The sequence below is a fragment of the Rhinolophus ferrumequinum genome, chromosome 3 (assembly GCF_004115265.2).
Source record: "Rhinolophus ferrumequinum isolate MPI-CBG mRhiFer1 chromosome 3, mRhiFer1_v1.p, whole genome shotgun sequence".
Lineage (NCBI taxonomy): Eukaryota > Metazoa > Chordata > Mammalia > Chiroptera > Rhinolophidae > Rhinolophus > Rhinolophus ferrumequinum.
The window spans coordinates 54,593,450-54,613,130 of NC_046286.1; the positions used below are offsets into that span (position 1 = coordinate 54,593,450).

At 37.9% G+C, this 19,681-nt stretch overlaps 1 protein-coding gene across 1 annotated transcript in view; it reads right to left on the minus strand.

The window, feature by feature from the left end:
• Window positions 1-19,293, minus strand: part of MCHR2 (melanin concentrating hormone receptor 2) — a 33,401-nt gene extending 14,108 nt beyond the window's left edge. The window contains exons 1-2 of the mRNA XM_033103145.1: window positions 19,211-19,293; window positions 2,608-2,815 (exon numbers count right to left, since the gene is read on the minus strand). Coding sequence (XP_032959036.1) covers window positions 2,608-2,789 — 182 coding nt within the window. The 5' untranslated portion in view covers window positions 2,790-2,815; window positions 19,211-19,293. The remainder of the gene's footprint in view (window positions 1-2,607; window positions 2,816-19,210) is intronic.
• Between the last annotated feature and the right edge of the window lie 388 nt (window positions 19,294-19,681).

Sequence of the window (19,681 nt, forward strand, 5' to 3'; positions counted from 1 at the left end):
TTACTAACCATAGTTTGCAAGAATATATAATCAAATGGGAAAAATACTTATTAAGTAAAAAGGTCCTAATTATGTATGTAGCATGACCTCAAATTTATTTAAACATTTGGTTAAAAATATGCTGGAATAATATGTCAGGTGACCACTATGATTATCTGTTTGGTAATAGTAGTAAAACTGATTTTGACTTTATTCTTTGTATTTTTTTATGTTTACAAAATTTCTTTTAAAAACATGTTTACTTTTTGCATCAGCAAAAAGTTGATATATTGCATCAACAATATATGCATCAACAATATATCAAAAAGTTGATATATTGCATCAACAATATGTGCTATGGATTAAATGAAACTAATGAAACATCACACATGCAGAGGCTACTTTGCTAATCAGCTTGCTCCAAATCCATTTCCCATCCTTTCCCAGCTTTGTTCCTAGATTTCCTTGCCAACTGGCCGTTAGATAGTTTTGACCAATAGGAAGCACTGTTGGAGGAAATTGGAGGATAGGAGGTGAGGAGAGGCCAGGGTGTTTCCTTCCCTTCTCTGCTGTGGGCATCTCTGGCAGGGGCTGCGTCTACTTCCATGGATCTACCTTCTTCCTCCAGTCCCCACTCCATGGTCCCAGATCCCACTGTGGCCACAGCTCTCACCGGACAGCCCAGACTCCTGGGGTCTATAAAACCACTTACATTTCTCCAGCCAGCTCAGGGTCAGGAAAGGGGTGGTGCTCTTGGGGTGGGATGGTGGTAAGATGTGGTAGGAGCTTCCTGATCTTACTTATCTCTGGGATGCCTCACCAACCCCTATTTGGCACTTAACTCTAGATGAAATAAATTCCTATTGTGAGCCAACCTCAATGGCTTAGTAGTGATTCCATGGAGCACGGTGATGAGAAGAATTCTGAGTCCTCACACAGCTACTACTACAGGACAGACCCGTGTAATTAGAGATGACTGTCAAGAATGGGAGAGTTTAGAATAAAGTGACATATTTGCCAACGGGGCTCTAGATATATAGTGTACTATAGTGGAAAGAGAACCTAACTGGGAATTCTATTTTTTTTTTTGCGTCCTTGGGCAAGACATTAAAACCCTTTAGAGTCCAGAATTATCATGGTATATTGGACCAAGAGGGTGTCCCACCAACTTTCCAGTTCATTGGAACAGATGTGACTGTGAGGTTCTGAAGCATCTAAAATGTACGATATATATACAGAAAGTTATGAATCAACCCCAACAAGAGCTTATATATGGCTGACACCCTGGGAACAGTGGAGGGCTGCGTCAAAGGGAGCCATTAGTTATGATTTAAGCTGGGTGGGAAAAAGGAAGAGGCCTTGTTCTAAGCATTTCCCTTCCATCCTTAGACCATTAGTGTTCCTTTAGGTTAATACACTGTTGTAATTTTTGTATAAAATGTAGACACCATTGGGAGGGTTAAAAAGTAAGGTATTTCAGTAATTCACAATTTAGCGTGAATTAGTTGACTTGAAAGGGAGTTGAGGGCAGAGAATGACAGAACAGGCACTTTTAATTTATTGGGAGACAGGGCATCCCTTAGAGAGTCTCTGCTCACTTGAAGTGGTCTCTCAGTAAACAGGAGAAAGACATATTCAGGAGATAGAGGTGAAAAAATGTCATCTCTTTTATTTAGGTAGTTTCTTAGGGTCCCCTATGGCTATGGAGAATAGTTGAGTAATGGGGTTGAGTTCATTAGTCTCTCTCCAAAGAATAAAAGGAGAAAATATTATGTTATAATTGGCCCAGTTTTCCTCCTATGCTTTCTAATCTGGCCTCCTTTTGACCTGCTATGAATTTAAAGTATGACAGACTAGTAATGATCTGGCCTCACTACTTCATAGTCACCCGCCTAATGCACAAATCTTTGCTTCTTAGTTTTTTAAAAAGCCATATAGAACATCTTATTCTGGAGGTTCCATCTTACTTAAACCGATTTTTTTTTTCGGTATACATGTTTTGTATATGTTTCTAGTCTTCTTTTGGTGAAATTAGAAGTTAGTTCATTGCTTGCACTCCAGCATCACTGTGTTTCTCAGTTTGGCCTACTTGGAGGTCGTCTACATTGAGGGGAACAGGCCACCATCTATGACTGCCTGAATTTTTGGGTGATCGGGTAGAATCTTTCTCTCTCTTGCCCAAGTGAGTGGAAAAGAGTCTCTTTCACTAGCCAAACAAGGTCACCTTCTTAGAATTATTCTTATTACTGGAAAATAAAATGGTTGCATTGCAGTTTCAATTTTGCCTGGGCTCCACCTCCAGAGATTTTGCATTAATTGGTCTGGGGCAAAACTGTGTATTAGGATATTCAAAAGCTCCTCAGGTGATACTAATGTGTAGCTAAGATAGAGAATCACTGCTCTAAAAATTCACTAACCCAGCAGTAAACATTGCCTAGGTCTTTTTGTTTTGAGGTCTGCAACTCAGATGTTACTTAATACATGATGAAAATATGTGTGGAATCTTCTTTAATTATCTTAAGCAAATATTTCCCAAATCTAATTTTATTAAGAAAAGTTCTACAGGGGGAAAGAATTCATTTAGGGATTATAGGATGTCCCTAAATTATGTAAAAGAAGAAGCCTTACCTTATTATAGTGAATACAATAAGGATGTTGCCAACCAGCCCTGATGAGCAGATAATCCCAATCATGGAAGAGAGGATGACAGTATCCACTGAGCTGAGGGTTTGATAAGCAAACTCTTTATTCCAGGATTTGTTCAAAAGTTCAGCAGAGGTGTTCCAACAGGAGGAGTAAAGCGAATTCATTGTTCTTGAACTTCCAATGCTTAAAGCTGTGAAGAAATAGGAAGTGATTTATTTAGTGAATTTTTGTGGCAGTGCCCTCAATATAGATTTTCTTTAACTTAATTTGAAAAGTTTATATTGGGCCCTTCTTTGCACCAAGAATCCATGCAACATAAGGTTCCAGGGTCAGTTTGATTGCTCCCTGTCCATAATGACCTCACAGATTACCAGAGGAGATATGTAAATAGCAAATTACAGAACCATGTACCATGATAGAATACACATGTTATCACACCTTACTGTGGCACATGCTTTGAGCATAGCTGATATTTACTCAGTGCACACTGGTTCTGGTTGTTTGCTGCTGGCATCTGTTCTTATTGGCCCGTGTGTCTCGTTGTATTGGTTAGTACCTCTGTAACACTTAGGTTGTTAGATATATCTTCTCGTCTGCTATAAAGTACATAGGGATGACAATTCTGATTGTTTCGGAATGGAATGGGATGAGACTTTCTGAGACGATTCCTGAACTATCTTGAAGGATGAGGAAGAGTTAGCTCAGGAAAGGACAGTGTGGGAAAGGAAAAATATTGTTATCACTATACAAGGAACAATTATGGCACAGGAAAAATTGCCTACCAATCAACCTAAAAATAAACCAATACATGAACAAAATCAAATAGAACTAGAAAATTATTGGCTTGATCCACCATCTTGATAAAAGACATTTTAAAAATGCCATCTAAGTTTTGTTTTTGGTAATGATAATTTGGGTAACTCAGATTAACCCTCCCACTGAAAACAATAAAATATGCTGGGCAAAATGTGTATCTGTATATGTATGAGTGCGTGCGTATGTGTGTGTGTATGTGTGTGTGTGTCTGTGTGTAACAATTTAAAAATATTCAAGATCTGAAATGTTAGTCGGCCCTTCCTGGCCAGTTCTGGAATATCATCCTATAACTGGGAGGTAAGCAGAATACTGAAATACCAAATCTATCTTTATCCAGAAGGCATTTACCGATGACACAACTATTTCTGGTTCCATGTCTATATTGTGTCCACAGGAAAGTCAAGGCTCACAGCCTAGTGAGGGCAGGGGATTTTGCAGGAGAACCCTTCCTCTGAGCTGGAGCCCCAAAGTCTATATCCTCAGGTATAGATGAACCAGATTTAGATTTTTGTCTTTTATCTCCACAACTGTTGGCAGTTGCTGAGAGAGCTGCCTTGGTATCTTTGCAATGGAGAAGAAAATGGGGAGAAAAAGAAAAGCTGACTTCTCTGAGAGGCTGTGGTTCACAGAGTCCCTTCCTTAGGAGGGTCCAGAAAACACTTCTCTCAGATTTGCCTTCTGAGTAGGCAAAGTCTAGTTAGGCCAGGAACTCTCAGGCTTGTACTTAGTCCAAGGTGGTCTAGGATGGTGAAACCCCATAAGTATCAGGCAGATGCAAATGCAAATGCTTTTTGAAGGGAAAAACAGCTATCCTAAGGTCTCAAAGAATTCTCAAAATATTTTTGAGGGTACTGGCCAGCAAACAGTCAAAGATACAAGCATTGATTACATACAGCTCAAAGTGGATTAAAGACTTAAATGTAAGACCCTAAAATGTAAAATCACAAGAAGAAAGCAGGGAAAAATCTCTGTGATGATGGTCTTGACAACAACTATTTGGCTATGGCACCAAAAATGCAAGGAACAAAAGCAAAAATAAACAAGCAGACTACATCAAACTATCAAGCTTTTGCACAACAAAAGAAACAATCAGCAAAATGAAAAGGCAACCTATGGAATTGGAGAAAATATTTGCAAACCATTCACTGGATAAGCAATTTGTGTCTAAGATATATAATGGACTTACACAACACAACAGAATACAAAAAGTCTGATGAAAAAATGGGCGAAGGACTTCAATAGACATTTTTCCAAAGAAGATATACAAATGGCTAACAGATACATGAAAAGATGCTCAACATCACTAATCCTCAGGGGAATGAAAATCAAACTACATTAAAATATCTTTTTATACCTGTTTGGATGGCCAATATAAAAAAAGCAGAAAATAACAAATGTTGACAAGGATGTGGAGAGAAGGGAATCCTTTTGCACTGTTGGTAGGAACGCTAATATGTACAGCCATTATGGTAACAATTTGGAGGTTCCTCAAAAAATTAAAAATACAACTACCTTATGATTCAGCAATCCCACTGAATATATCTGAGAGAAATGAAATCAGTATCTTGAAGAGATATCTGTACTCCTGTGTTTATTGTAGCATTATTTACAATTGCCAAGACATGGAAACAACCTAAGTGTCCATTGCTGGATGAATGAATAAAGAAAATATTATACACACACACACACACACACACACACAAAGGAAAGAAAAAAAGTAACATGAATATTGAAAAATGAAAGTGGTATCATACGTAGCAGAAGGGCAAACCTCACAGGATATTTCTAAGACATATGACCAATAAAAGGCTGTTCTTCAGATTATATAAAACATATACAAACCAATAAGAAAAAATATAGACCATTCAACAGAAAAATGGCCAAACTCTTCAATAGGCATTTACAAAACAGTTACCCAATGGTTTAACAAACATTTTACAAGGGATTCAGTATCATTGCTGATAAGGAACAGGCAAATTAAAACCACAGTGGGATAGCCATATGTACCTATCAAATTGGTAACAAATTTCAAGTCTGAGAGTTCCAAGTGTTAGTCAAGATATGGAGCCACAGAAACTCCCACCACTGGTGGGAGTATAAATTGATACACCGCTGTGGAAACAAGGGAGCCATTATTTATTAAAGTTGAACAAATACATATTATCCTGTGATCCAGAAACTTCCCCCTAGGTGTTATACTTAGAGATACACGTGTTTATATGTACCAGGCAAAATGCTCCAGAAATGTTCACAGAAATATTTATTTTAAATATTTTAAACTGAAAATAATCAAAATGCCCATTAACGATGGGATGGATAATTAGATTGTGATATAGTAACACAATGAACTGCACAACACTAGAAAGAAATAGACTATAAGTACACACAATAACATGAATGAATCAAATAAGGTTGGGCAAAAAGCAAAAATTCATACAGGATGATTCCATTTATATAGAATTTAAAAACATGGGCAAAACTAATCTATAGTATTAGGGATACATAAAATAATGGTAAAAATATAAAAAAAGGTAAAGAACTGATAATTGGAAAAGATTGATGATCACCTCTAAAGAGACGGAAATATTACCTGATTCTACAGGTTATATTAATAGTAAAAGAAGTTTTAAAAAAGCATTCTAACATCTAACCATATGGTTTCAAGGCCATAATCTAAATCTCTGTTCTTTCTTCCTTATTAATACTTAAGTTACTCTTAATTTTCCTACTATGCTTCTGTTTTCTTTTACTTTTCTATTCAGTTATTTGAAACTTTAAAAATCATCTAATAAAAATGTTGACTTTTATTGTCTTTCTGTTTTGCTGAAATTTTATGCTAAAATGTATGCAAAAATTTAGCAAAAGGCCATTGTCAGGCAAAACAGCTATCTATGTCTGACTGGCTGAACTCACTGAAGAATTTTGTGTGGAGAAACATATTGACAGTCAGTCACCTCATGTTGTTTTAAAACAACAAATGTGGTTATTTAAAAAAGTCAAGATGATTATTTCAATTTTCATTCTGTTGTTTAGATCATGAAAAACCAATGTTTAAGAGAGATTTTGGGAGATACATAAAAATCTAGTGATTAAGATAAGAGATGAAAATTAACTTTAAGACAACTTTTTAAAAACAGTTTCCGCAAGTTTAAAAAAGAAAATATGGATTACATATTCTAACTAATGTTTGGGGATCATATGCATTTTTAGAAATGATGATTTAAGTTTAAGACATAGTCAAATTTTTTCTAATGAATTATGTATAGCAATATCCATTATCTCCCAAATCATTTATGTATTTCAATATCTCTTCTGCAAATATAATGTATAGAACTATGACTCCCCAAGTTTTAGCTAACAGTCAGGCAAATAAATGTGTTTCTAAGACTAATGGTCTCACATCTAAGATTTGGGAGTATAATTTAAATGGTTACATGTTAAGCGTGTGTTTGGTTTTTTTTTTTAACCTTTAAGAAAGAGAAATTTGCAAAGTCAGAAGGCTCACTTGTTTTTGAAAACTCCTAGGCTATTGAAATCTCACCCCAACTCTCTTCAGCCTCACCCTTCCATCTTTGTACCTCTTGCTTTATTTCCCAACTTTCAAGTTCTTTGAGGAAGATGGGAACCTCAGAAAGTGGGAAAGGAAGTTATCTATAAAATAGTAATTATGTGTGGACAGAACTCTGAGAATAAACTCTAACCTTTAATCTAAAACCTTTACTCACGTCACTGAAAACCTGATGAAGTTAGAGCCCTGTTACGTTGGCAGTCACTGTTTTTCTTTCTTGTCAATTAAAATTCCATGTTTAACATCTCCTGTAAATATTGGAATTGGAAGTTAAGGCAAATTGGGGTATCTGTGAAAATTCTATATAATTAAAATTTTGTGAATCCTTCTGTCATTTTTATAAGAAATTTGTTGTTTTACCAAATCATTTAATTTCGAATTTGAGAAATTCATCAGTCAAATAATCAATCCACGTCAAGGAAAATAACCTTCTTCTTTCATCTTGTTTTATTAGCTGTGGCAGGTAGCGGCCTGCTTTCCTTTCAGGTATATGACTACTAAATATGAAAAGCCAGTGTCCAACAATATTTGGTGCTTCATAAGGCTCACCAATATGTATAATTACCATATAATTATCTTTCTATCCTTAATGAGATAGATACTGCTCATTGTTTAAATATACAGAAACAAAATATTTACTCATTGATGGTTGTTAAATATTAGCTTTGAAAAGTTTTATGAATTATTATTTAACTTATGTTTGTATTTTAAATATTGTTAATATTTACTGAGGAGGTTATTTTTAGAATGTTTTATACAAAGAATTTCTTAATTTTTAACTATGATTTCATTATATCTAAAGGCCATTTTTATCCAAGACAACTCCCTCTAATTTTATAATGAAAGTCAATGCTTAAATAAGATTAACTTAATAAATACTCCTTTGCCGGAAACTCCCTGTGTATTCTTTGTCTGTCCTTATGTGATACCTCTGGAATGAACTCATTCATCCAGGTATTAAAGTAAATAACTTTCCCTTGAAACTTTTCTAGGTATAAAATCCTTTCTCAGTTATTAAATAGCAAATGTTGATGCTTATTTGAAATATAACTACAGAAAACTGGTCTTGAGTAGTTGAGAATGCCTTTATGTAGGAAGATTTTTTTTCTAAAGGAAATTTATGCTTGTGAGTTTGGTGTTGAAAGAAGACTGACAGTGTCATTTTAATGTATTCTGATTCACATCGTTCATTTATATACACTGACATCTTCATACATACACAATTTATTCATGATGACTAGGACAAGCCAAAGGAGGAATGAATTGAAAGGAAATTAGATTTTCTTAAGGAAAAAAGAGAGTGTTAAAAAGTCTGAAAAGTGATAAGAAAACGTATGTGGCAAAGAAGAGCACGATGTAGAGAATAAATCAAAAGAACTAACAGATGATGAGTTTGCTTACATTGCAGTGATAATTTCACACAACTTTGATTATTTTAAAAAATAAATCCTAAAATAATAATTCTCAACTATTTTTCAGTAAACATAGTCATGATGATGGGATTAAGTGAATCTAATGAACCAGCTTTGTGGTTGTCTTGTTACTATTTTAAAGTTAAATGTCAGAAAGAAATTATATAGGAAAAAACCTGATAACTAGCAAAATCAATAAGAATGTTTAAATAGCCACAAAGTACAAAATATAACGCTTACGTGCTATGCCCCTGCCACACCCGCCTGCCCCTTCTCCCCCACACCTATGGGTCCAAGTTGTATAGATTCGCTCTCCAAGTTATGGCCCAACTAACTGGGGGCTCATTATTTTTCCCCAAATCCACCCAGCTCCTTCCATTCTATTGAACCTCTCTTTAGGGCATCTCTGTTTTAATTAGCACCAGGCATGCTATCTTTTATGTCAGTCATTCATTCAACAAACATTATAATGTCTATAGCAAAGGACAAGATCAACCACATTTCCACCTCCTGAAGTTATATTCTAATATGCTAGTGTTTATGGTTGTATTTGTGGTTGCAAGAGCTTATGGTTTATATAAGTGTATTGTGTTCTGCCACTTGCAATCTGTAACTTTGGTTAAGTAATCTCTTTAAGTCTCAGTTTCCCCATTGGTAAAACGGTAATTACAGTACCTATCTCAAAGTATTGTTGTGATGATTAATGTGATAATATGAGTAAGTGCTGAGCCTAATGTGTTCTAGTATGCATTCAATTAATATCAGTCATTATCACCATCACCTTCACCATCATCATCATTATGCAGTAGAGTTTGTTTACTGGGGTACAGAACCAGGGAGTGGGGGTAGAGTGGCAAGAATTGTAGGAATAAGAGTTGTGAACTAAGACAAGGCTGAGGTTAAGGCTGCCACCTTTTAATCTTTTATCTACAGTGAGCGGGTTTAGAAACTGTTAAACAGTAAACTGAGGCATATTAAAATTTTTCAAGAATTTGAGCAAACAAGAATTTGATTCAAATTAGGCAGCACCAAACAGAAAATGGTTAGGAGCACTCCATGGACAGGAGCTAGGGCAAAGGTTTTTATAGAGAAGATGCAGAAGCAAAGCAAGGAAATTATTTGCTTAAGTTTGCTTTATTTGGGAAAGCCTAGTTAGCTGATTATGATTAGATATGCTAAAGGGTTATTTTCTCAGATTCAAGTGCATGGACTCTGGCTCAGGTTTTCGGTTTGCTCATACACAGGCTACCAAGGCATTGGGTCCACCCGAGTCTAATTTCCTCCTTGTTTAATTACTTTAACAAAATATAGTACCAGTTTTTAGGTCAGAACACTTTAGACATTAAAGAGAACCAGAGGCAAGGGGATCACTCCCTGACCCTGTTTCTGTCTATAAATTTTTTAGACTCCAGTTTCAATGAAGTGATTTAGATACGGGAAAACCAGGCTTGATCACCTCTCACAGCCAGGGGGTCACTCCATCTCTGACTTCTCAGTTTCCCATATCTCTTAGGTGACAAGGAGAAGCTGGAGAAATGAGGCTATGGAGTTTATCCTAATGATGAATACACCATGAGTTGGTGATGATGATGATGTAAAAATGTGGTCAAACTGGCTAGGAGTGTGTTTTAAACATATCCACCATTTCCCTGTCACCTATCGCCCTAGGGTAGCTAGTAAACACAGTAATCGATGTAGCCTAAACAACTGAACCTTATGTTCACTCCTGACTGATACAAAGCTTTTCACTGTTTATCCCAAACATTCATAGCATCCCTCATTTGTCTTCTTTTTCTGACCAGAGAGAAGTTTCTCCCCACTAAAACAACGGAGGAATTGGATTTCAGAGCTAGTTGTGGGTACGCAGACAAGAACAGATGTAGGAGATTCGTGGGTCCTGTAGCTTACACAGTGGAGAGGGGTGCTCTTTAAGAAAAAAACAAAGGAACAAATACCAATTGGTTTATTTAGAATGAGAAAAGACCTGACAGCACATTAGAAATTTTAAGAAACTAAACATTTCCCAAATACAAAATCCAGAAAAATAAAATAATATTTTTATTAATTGCCTTATGACCCTGTATAACACCTTTTGCCTACATATTTTGGTGGCATAATCTTTAATTAGCTTTTCAAGTGGTAATGATTGTAAAGTATTGTCTATCTCAGAATTCAGAATTTATAGCTTTGGCAAACTACGTGATTTTGCCTAAGCCTCAACCTTTTTATGTCTGAGATTTTTCAGTCTGTATAAAAACCAGTTATGATCTGGTGGACGCCAACTCTGTGGGGAATTGGGGCATCTCATGTTGGCATTAGGGCCCTAGGAGATGAAGCCACTGATGGTGACCGATGGTGTGAAGGAGTAGGGCTGCTGTAGGCTCTACTTCTGTAGCCACAGCTACTCACAGCTCAGTCTTCAAACGACCGCCTCCCCATGCCCTGTTCAAAAAATGCTGCCTTACGTGTGGTCGCTGCAAGCTAGCCAAGAGTCTCAACTTTCATTCAGCATCACTTGTGGTTTTTTGACAGGACTCCCCAGCTACCTTGAATTTGGCGATGAACCTACCTGACCTCCTGGTGTCTTGACGTCCCCATGTCCTACGTCAGCTCACATTCGGGCAGCTTCTTTTGTTCCAGCACCTTCCAGTCTCTGCACACAGACTGCTCAAGCCTTGCTAAGGTAAAGGGGTGCTGGTTGGAATCCAGGGTCTGTTGCTCAAATTCATTTTGCCTTTAATTTAAGGGATTTGCATGGTTTGCTAGTGTTCTTGCCTTCCACACTTGCTGGCCTCTTGCCAAGCACACCTCTTTGTCAGCAACTCACACATTCCACGACATCAAGAGATCTTAGGCTTATAGAGGCTATAATGCTAATACTTACCTGACGTTTTGTCTTCTGACTTTAATTTCACTTTTATCATGAAGTTATATTGAGTGAATTTGGTTTAAGTAAATGCTTAACTTTTGATAGACAATAAGGTCTGGGATATATTCTGACATCCCGCTGTCCCACTCATGCATGAATCACTCTCAAAATGTGTGAATGATACTTAGTTTTCTTCCGCTCAAGCAATATCTAACGTTTTAATTAGCATGTTCAACATCTCCTTTGACCTTGAACTGTATTGGCTGAAAGGGAAGGTTTTTTTTATGAATTTGAAAACAGGTTACAGAGTCCAAACACTCACGTTCTAGGCCTTCTTTTCTAAACTCTTTAGAGCCTTAGGGAAACTTAAGTTCATCATTTTGCTAGAGAAGTTGGAAAGAAATGTTGAAGGGAAATATAGTCTTTGCTTAGGAAGAACAGAGTATCTATGAGACTGTGCGTGGGAGTTGTGGTGTCAGAGGCAGCCAGCATTACTTTCAGTGGTCCTATACACTTTTGCGTTCATGAACTCCTTGTTCCGTAAAAAATGTTAAAAATTCTATTTTATAATTGCATTAGTAAAACAACAAATACAATCCAGGTTGTATTCCATTTATATATATATATTTTTAAATTTAAAAGAAATTAAAACATTTTCATTGGCCTCTAAAAGTATCGTGGACCCTGGGCACTGTGACTTTTGTGCCTAATGGATAAGTCAGTTCTACTTGTTACATTAAAAAAACATAGAAAGGTATTAAACTAGAAACTCAAAATGCCAAACTGTTTCCACAGCTTTGAATGAAGAAGACTCACTTAAAAACAAGGTTATCACTAGGTATTTCAACCACAATGATGTTCACTAGATGATGAATATAATTTGTCACACTAACATGCGATCTTAGGCCATATCATTACTTTCTGGAGATAAATGTAAACTGGATATAAATACTTCTAACATGTGGTAAACTTAAGAATTATACTCCACTTAGGAAGATGTGTGTTTTTGTTCTATATGTTACCTCTGTTTAATTTTATATGCTACTTTTCTATTTTAATTCTTTTGATATTATCTCTTAGTTCTTTAATCTGGACAATGATAACATTAGCATATTTCCTTTACCTTGCTCCTTTCCTTCTGGCCCTCCACTACTCAATTTTGGTCAAGACACTGTATTTTTAGTTTTTAGCTTTATATTTTTAAAAGTTCTTTAAATACGTGTTTTGTCAACTGAATAACATATTCTTTGATTCACATTTATTACACATGAAACCATAAGTGAATTTACTCTACAACTCACTTTTTTCTCTTTTCCTCTTCTAATTTTTGATAGGTATGTAATTATAACATTTTCAGGGCATGTAGCATGCTGCCCTCATCCCTACACTTACTTTAGGGTTGGTTCTACGATTAAATACGCTCCATGCTCACTTCTACTCCTTTTGCTTTAGGTTAAGGAATTTTCCAAAAGCTACACAGAAAGTAGGTGGCAGAGCCAGTGTTTTAAAACAAAGTTTGACAGAAAATTTCATTTTCCACTACTTCATGCCTTTTTTAAAAGTAGAAATACACACACACACACACACACACACACACACACACATGCACACACATATTGAAAAGATAAACTATATGAAAGCAAAAGACATCAAGATAGTACATGGAAAAATAAGCAAATTATAAAAAGAGGTGAAAATGAAACATAATAAAATAGAAACAAATGGATAAATATATGAAAGAGACTAACAGTCACTTCAATGGCATAAAACAAGCAAAAGTAAATGTTTTAAAAATTTTTACATGGGTACAAAATGTCATATATTTCTTGACAAGATCTTTATGAGCCAATAATAAACAAAAGGCAAGAAAAGATGAACAAACCTATAGAAGGTTAATCTTTTTTTCCAAAAGGCATTAAAATAGACAGCCTTTAAAAGTTAGGTTAAAAATCATTATATAATCTACATCCCTCGAATAAAGGCAGCAATGGACTCTAGCAGAACATTTAGCCCATTTGCTCCCGTAAGGGATAGGTTTCTCGCAAGCGATTTCTGCTTTGGTTTTCTTTGACGGGTATGTAAATCATTCGGGATGCCATCAACTGCCAGCTTCAGAAGATTCAACCCTAATAGCTTAAACATAACAGGGAAGCAGAGATAGGGTGGTAGTCCCAAGATTGTTTATTTCAGTGGACTTAATGGGGACATCAAGATTCCAGGGCCTTTCCATTTTTCTCTCCTGCAGCCACCCTCATCAGGTTAGCTTTTTCTCAAGGCTGATGCACTCAAGGATATGAGATGGGTGTAGCAGCTCCAAACCCCGCATCATCACATAACCACAACAGAGGCCAGAAAAGAAACCATCACTTCTTTGTGGACATTTTAAAGAATGTGTAATCCTTTCCCAGTGGCCTCTCTAGCAGACTTCTTCAGAAGTGTCAATGGCTGCAATTGGGCCACATGGTCTTTGCTAAACTGATCAATGGTAAAAGGAGTGCAATTACAGTTATTGCTCTAACGTAAGGTACATTCCCCTTACCCCTGCTCCTATGGCTACGCATGGACACAGACTCACCAAAGGACATAGCCACCCAAATCCAATGCAAGAATGGAATAATCAACCCACAGCATTTGTCATAGATGGAGACAGAACAGAGATGGTCACTCTTCATCCTCTACCAGTCTGTCTCTCACTTTTGACTCTCAAATACCAGTCAGGGTCAAGACGGGCTGGGCGAGGACATACAACTTTATCTGTTTTGTGTATATCCTGGAGCAGCTGATAGTTTTGTGCACATGTTGCTACCTTTTTCCATATAATGAATCACACACTGGGTTTCTCTTAAAAAATGGCCATAATGAAGTATTAACCTATGACTAATGTTCAATTCTTACAGTATTTATGAGTCAGTGAACAGACCAACCTTAAAGTCTCCATGAGCTAGATGGATATGTACACACACACACATATGTGAGTCACACTCACAAACACACCTGTGATTCCAGTGAGAAAAAGAAATATAAAGCACATGTTAAAAACAAGCCTTTCCAATGGTTGAAGAGGGTCCAAGATCATATGTACAGAAATACCGGCAAATTTAAAATTACTTCCTAGATAATTCATAAAAAAAGGAAAGATACAAAAGCCAACACGGAGAAGTAAAATGTTAATTATAATAATAAGCAAAATTTATTGAACGTAATGTGCCAGACACTATACTCAGTTCCTTACATACCTTATCTCATTTATTTCTCACAATAATATTCATAGGCAAATAGTACTATATATTTATTTTGAAAAAGGAATGCTAATGCTATGAGAATAAGGACACCGCTCAGGTCACCCTGTTAGTGAGTGACAGGGACAAAGATTGAACCCAGCTCTGCTGCCTTGAACGCTGTGTGGTTGACCTTTGATATCACCCTGAAAAGATTGTGAAAACAATCACACATGGTCCCTGAAATGTTTCCTCCCTCTTTAGAGGAGGCCCAAACTGCTCCGAAAAGCTGCTTGGACATTGTGTTTATAGATTGTGATTACTGCTTGAAAAGAACCAAGAAATACTTTTAGAAAATTATGTGACTCTGATATCGAAGCTCTTTATACAGAACAACCTGTAAAAATAAATTCCCCTTATAACTTTGAAACTATGAAATATTTTAAGTGGAATATAGGCAATGAAATACCTTAATGGTATAAAATTTTATGCCATTTTTACTTGAAAAGATGTTTTCATATGTGTTCTGTGAAATAATCTTCCCCAAAAAGAACAGCTTCTCTTGTAAATTTTTAAAGAATTTTAGTTGGAGGAAAAATTCACTGAGACTTTTAAAAAGAGTGGCAGTACATGGTTTTTATTTTTACATTTTCAAGAGTAGAAGCATTATTCATGCAAATATATTTGCAAAAGTATACTTTTGCAAGTACATTAGCCTATATATATAAGCCTATATACTAAAAACAAACAAACAAAAAAACAAAAAAACAAACTCAGTTCCATCTTAATGAAACTGAATGATCAGAGAATTATAAAATAAGTAACCCAATTATTTAGAAAGTTTGGGACATCAGGTATATTTAGGACAGGGTGGAACCCAGTTGATGACACTTCAATGTTTTTTTGTTTTGTTTATGGAATTTATTTTGAGTTTTTAAAAAATTATAATTTGCTATTTGCTTGTTTTTAAAGAGTAGGTAACAAAATTATTACATAAACAATAAATAATAAATTCAGCTCTATCACATAACTTCATGGAGAAGAGGGCATTTGTAGCATAGAGGGGAAGTCATTCAGAAGGTGCCTGCAAGATTTCCAGAACTTCTCTGTTGATTTCTCTGCTCTCATTTCATTTCTTATGAGGCAATAATTTCATTTCTTATGAGGTGATTTTAATGAAGGCATAGAAATTACGATGGAAGGATCTTTCCCACCCTATACAGGAGGCTGAACAGTGTACATAAGAAGATCCAAACCTGTACTGTAGAGTATTTTTATAAGTTTATTTGAGCCCAAACTGACAATACTGAGAAGCAAAATATTAAATGTTCTAATGTTTTAATGCTTTGCAATGTAATTGTACTTAACTTATATCCTTCAAAATTAGGGTAATTAGCTAGCTGCTAAATGTATGAGGCTTGAGTTCAGTGTGGGAAAGCTTTGCCAGTGTTTTGCATGCTTAATATAAATCCCCAAGGATAAAACTCCTCCCGTGAAGCAAGGTTTCAATCTAGGTCTCTCAGAATACTTGAGTCGCAGGATAAACACACTATTTTCCGTGTGTGTGTGTTTATTGCAATAGGTGATTTGATAATCATGCTAAATACTGGGATCTATGAACAACTCTATTAGACTTGAGTACATAGAAAGACTTCAGAATTTTATTTTAATTAAATTAAACGGGCCACAAAGTTATTCTGTATATAATGAAACACATGATTGTGCTGCACGGTAATTAGCTGTAAGTCATCAGAAACTTACAAAATGATGTCAATTTGTCAGCATTAATATTACACAATGAAATCTCATTTTACAAAACTTCTCTGTAATCATAAAGTTTTCCTTGAATAAGAACCATTCTCCCTCTTCTTTCTTTCTCTGTCTCCTCTTTTTCCTTTTCCTCCTTCTCATTCCTGAGACAGAGGGACCCAAATTCTGCCCAAGCATTTCCACTCATTCACTCTTTCCTTCCCGCCATCGTGAGGGGATCCAGCTGCTTGAAAGGACCAGACCCTGAATTTTGCAGACTTTGAAGCCATGCTGAGTTTGGGTCCTTATATGTGCTTCTCCTGCTTTGCTTGGAGGAGCCTTTATAACATCTTCAATTGTGTGGGTGTGGGATTGAAAGAAGAAACCCAGGCATGAGGTGAAAGGGTGTACCCTTGGAGAGAAAGGACACATGCCAATGGTTCTGGAAACCTAGAATTTGACAGTTTGGGATCAGAGGATTGAGTGTCAGGATGGAGAGAATGGGTGGGGAAAGGAGGGGAGCAGAGCAGCCTATAGGGTCCAGTACTTCTGTAAAAGACTCTAGGTGTCTATACATGTCCCTGGGGCATCGATTTTGGCAGATTTAACCCAAGCTCCTCCTCCTCAGGAAAGCTGGGAGATTGAGAGTGAGAACAGAGCCACTCTAGTTTTTCTCACCAGCCTTTACAAGAGAAGCATGTGTACCTTCTTGGAGGAGTCACACAGATTAGGGCCTAATTTTAGCCATGTCACTTTTTAGCTGTGTGTATTCAAGTACCTAGGTAGTCAGCGACCTCTCTGAGCCCTACTTTTCCCTCTGATGGTTTCCTTATTGCTGAAGTGGGAATAATGCTCTCTACTTTACATAGTTATTGTGAGGATTTAGTGAAAGGAAGCACCTAAGCATTGCTTAAAGCAGAGTAGGCTCTTGACAAAATTTGTTTTCTTTCCCTGAGGCACAAACAAAGGCTTCCCCCTTTGCCTTCCCCGTCCCCCAGCTTTCCTCAATTTCACCCACCTGTATTTATTTCATTTCTCTTCTGAGGATCAGAATATTAAAAATAAATGCACAAGGGATTAGGGGTGAGTACGTTTGAGACAGAAGATAAGCGACAGCCTTTGGTTCCTTCCAGCTGGGTTGCAGGAAGGAATGTCCCAGTGGGGGAGGGAATTCATGGTGAAAGGCAGAGGATCCTTCAGGGAACAAAAACATTTCCCATCCTTTGTCTTTTGTGGAGTGGGAGCTGTGACTGTCCTGCCCACTGCACCTAGGGCCTCTGACAGACCAGACACTGCCCCACCATCAGATCTTAGAGGTTTCTAAAGGTCCTGTGCAGGACAGCTCTGCTGGTGATTTGGGGGCCTTTGGTAGGACAATTGCTGCACCTGACACATTTAGCCCATCAGTTGTGTTAAGTGCTACAGGCTTGCCTCTCAAAACTGGACTTACCACTATACTGCAATAGTCTTCCCCCAGATCCATTTCTGATGTTTGAGGAAAGCCAAGCTGATATTAAAAATGAAATTGGTTCTCTCACAGCATCTTAGACCCACACAACCATTCTTGGCTCCTCTTTAAAGTACCTGCTGGTTTTCCTTTCCTACTCAATCTCTGTTTAACAGTCTTCATTAATATTTCAGAAACATTAGGTAGCCTGTGCATTGATGGTACTTTATTTCCCAGGCTAGAAAAACACTTTTCTTGGAATTTGATTGCTTTGTGCAGTTTAACAACCTGTGCTAGGCTAAGAGTCAAACATTATTGCCCTTGTAATTATCTTGTCATAGCCAAGAGATGATAGATGAGGGTATGTCTGCTCTGCAAAAGGCCAATTCAGTTTTGACATTAACAGACGTCGTGATCCAAATAAAATACAAACAATGGGCTATCAACTCAATCCAATCATATCCAGTCAGTCATCACCCGCTCTCCACATCGCTACCCACTAAGTTATACTGATAAATAGGTTCTTTGAGTAGGAACTGCAATATTAAAAAGTTAGAAAACATTCAGTGAAAACACCCCACCCCCTAATTTGCACTGAGCTAGTAAGTTCAGTGAAATTTCTGTGCATGCACCAAAATGAAACAATTCCATTTTTAGGACTGTTTCTTTAGTTGTAGCTTCAGAAGCGTTTTAATAAGAAGATTCCACTACAAATAAAGATATCAGACTTTGGGGCAAAAACCTCATTAAGAAGTAGAAGAAAGCACATTTCTCTTTCATTGCTAACAAGCTTTTAGAAAGAATTTCTCAAAGGCTCTAAAAAGCCCCAGGCTGATATGCAAACGCCCCGCCCCCCCTTCCCACTCTCCCCGGTTCCTTGACAGCCGCTAACTTCCTAAGGGCATCCAAGGAGCACAGACGACACTGCAAGCTTCAAGTGACTTATGAGTAATATCAAGTTAACCGAGTGCTGAGGGGGCTTCAAAGCAGGCCGCCCAAAGGCGCTAAAGAGGGACGCAGGGATTTACCTGGGTGAGGAACTGTATTTAGCTTTTCTAGTTCAGAAAAGGCCTCCTGAACTGTTAGGAAACACAACCCAGTTATCAATCCCTCGCCTTCGCCACTCTATTTCCGCCTATTTACTCCAGGAACGACCTGGGTGCACCAGCTCCGCGCCCTGCAGCTCTCTGAGCTGAGGCTGCTCCTTCCTTGAGAGCCATCTGCCTTTCTTGTCCCACCTGTATTTCCATTTTCTTGGCTGAATATGAAAGCAGCCGGCCCTCCGCCCCACTCCATTCCGCAGGTGCCCCCACAGAAGCACACTCGGTACCTTCCAGGGCTGGAGAGAAGATGCTCACAGAGATCGGACACCTACCGATGACCCGCCCCTGGGGAGCAGCGGCGGGTGGAGCCCGCGCCCGTCGGTCCCCCTGCGCTGCCCGCCGCACCCTGGGGCGCCCCCTCTCCGCGCTGCCGGCCCCTGAACTCAGCACGCAGCAACGTCACCTGAGTGCTCACAGTGCTCCCACCCCCGCGGTGCCACGGCGGCCAGCAGCCCGCACGCCCTTCTCTGCGGGGCTGCGGGCCGACCGGATCAGCTGCGGAAAGGTGGAGAGGAGTAGGAGGGTCTGGATCCCGACCGCAGTCTGAGACCGATTGGGAACCCACCTTTTCTCCATTTCCAAAGGGGGTGTCAGAAGAAAATATAAAACAACAACGGCCCAGCCCCAAACGGCGGTCTTACTCTAGCCACTTAAAGCGTGCTTCATCCAATCAGCAATCTGATTGAGCGCCTATGGTTTGCCCTGGCGCTCTTCTAGGAGTTTGGGAGGTCGTAGAGAATAAAATGTTAACACATCTCTGCTCTCAAGAGCTTGTTTTATTCAAGTGAGTGTGGTAGTCACGTAGGTTCCTGTGAACCTTTGTAAGTGCTTTCGGCAAAGGAGTGAAGCAATAGAAATCCAACCTTCTTTTTAT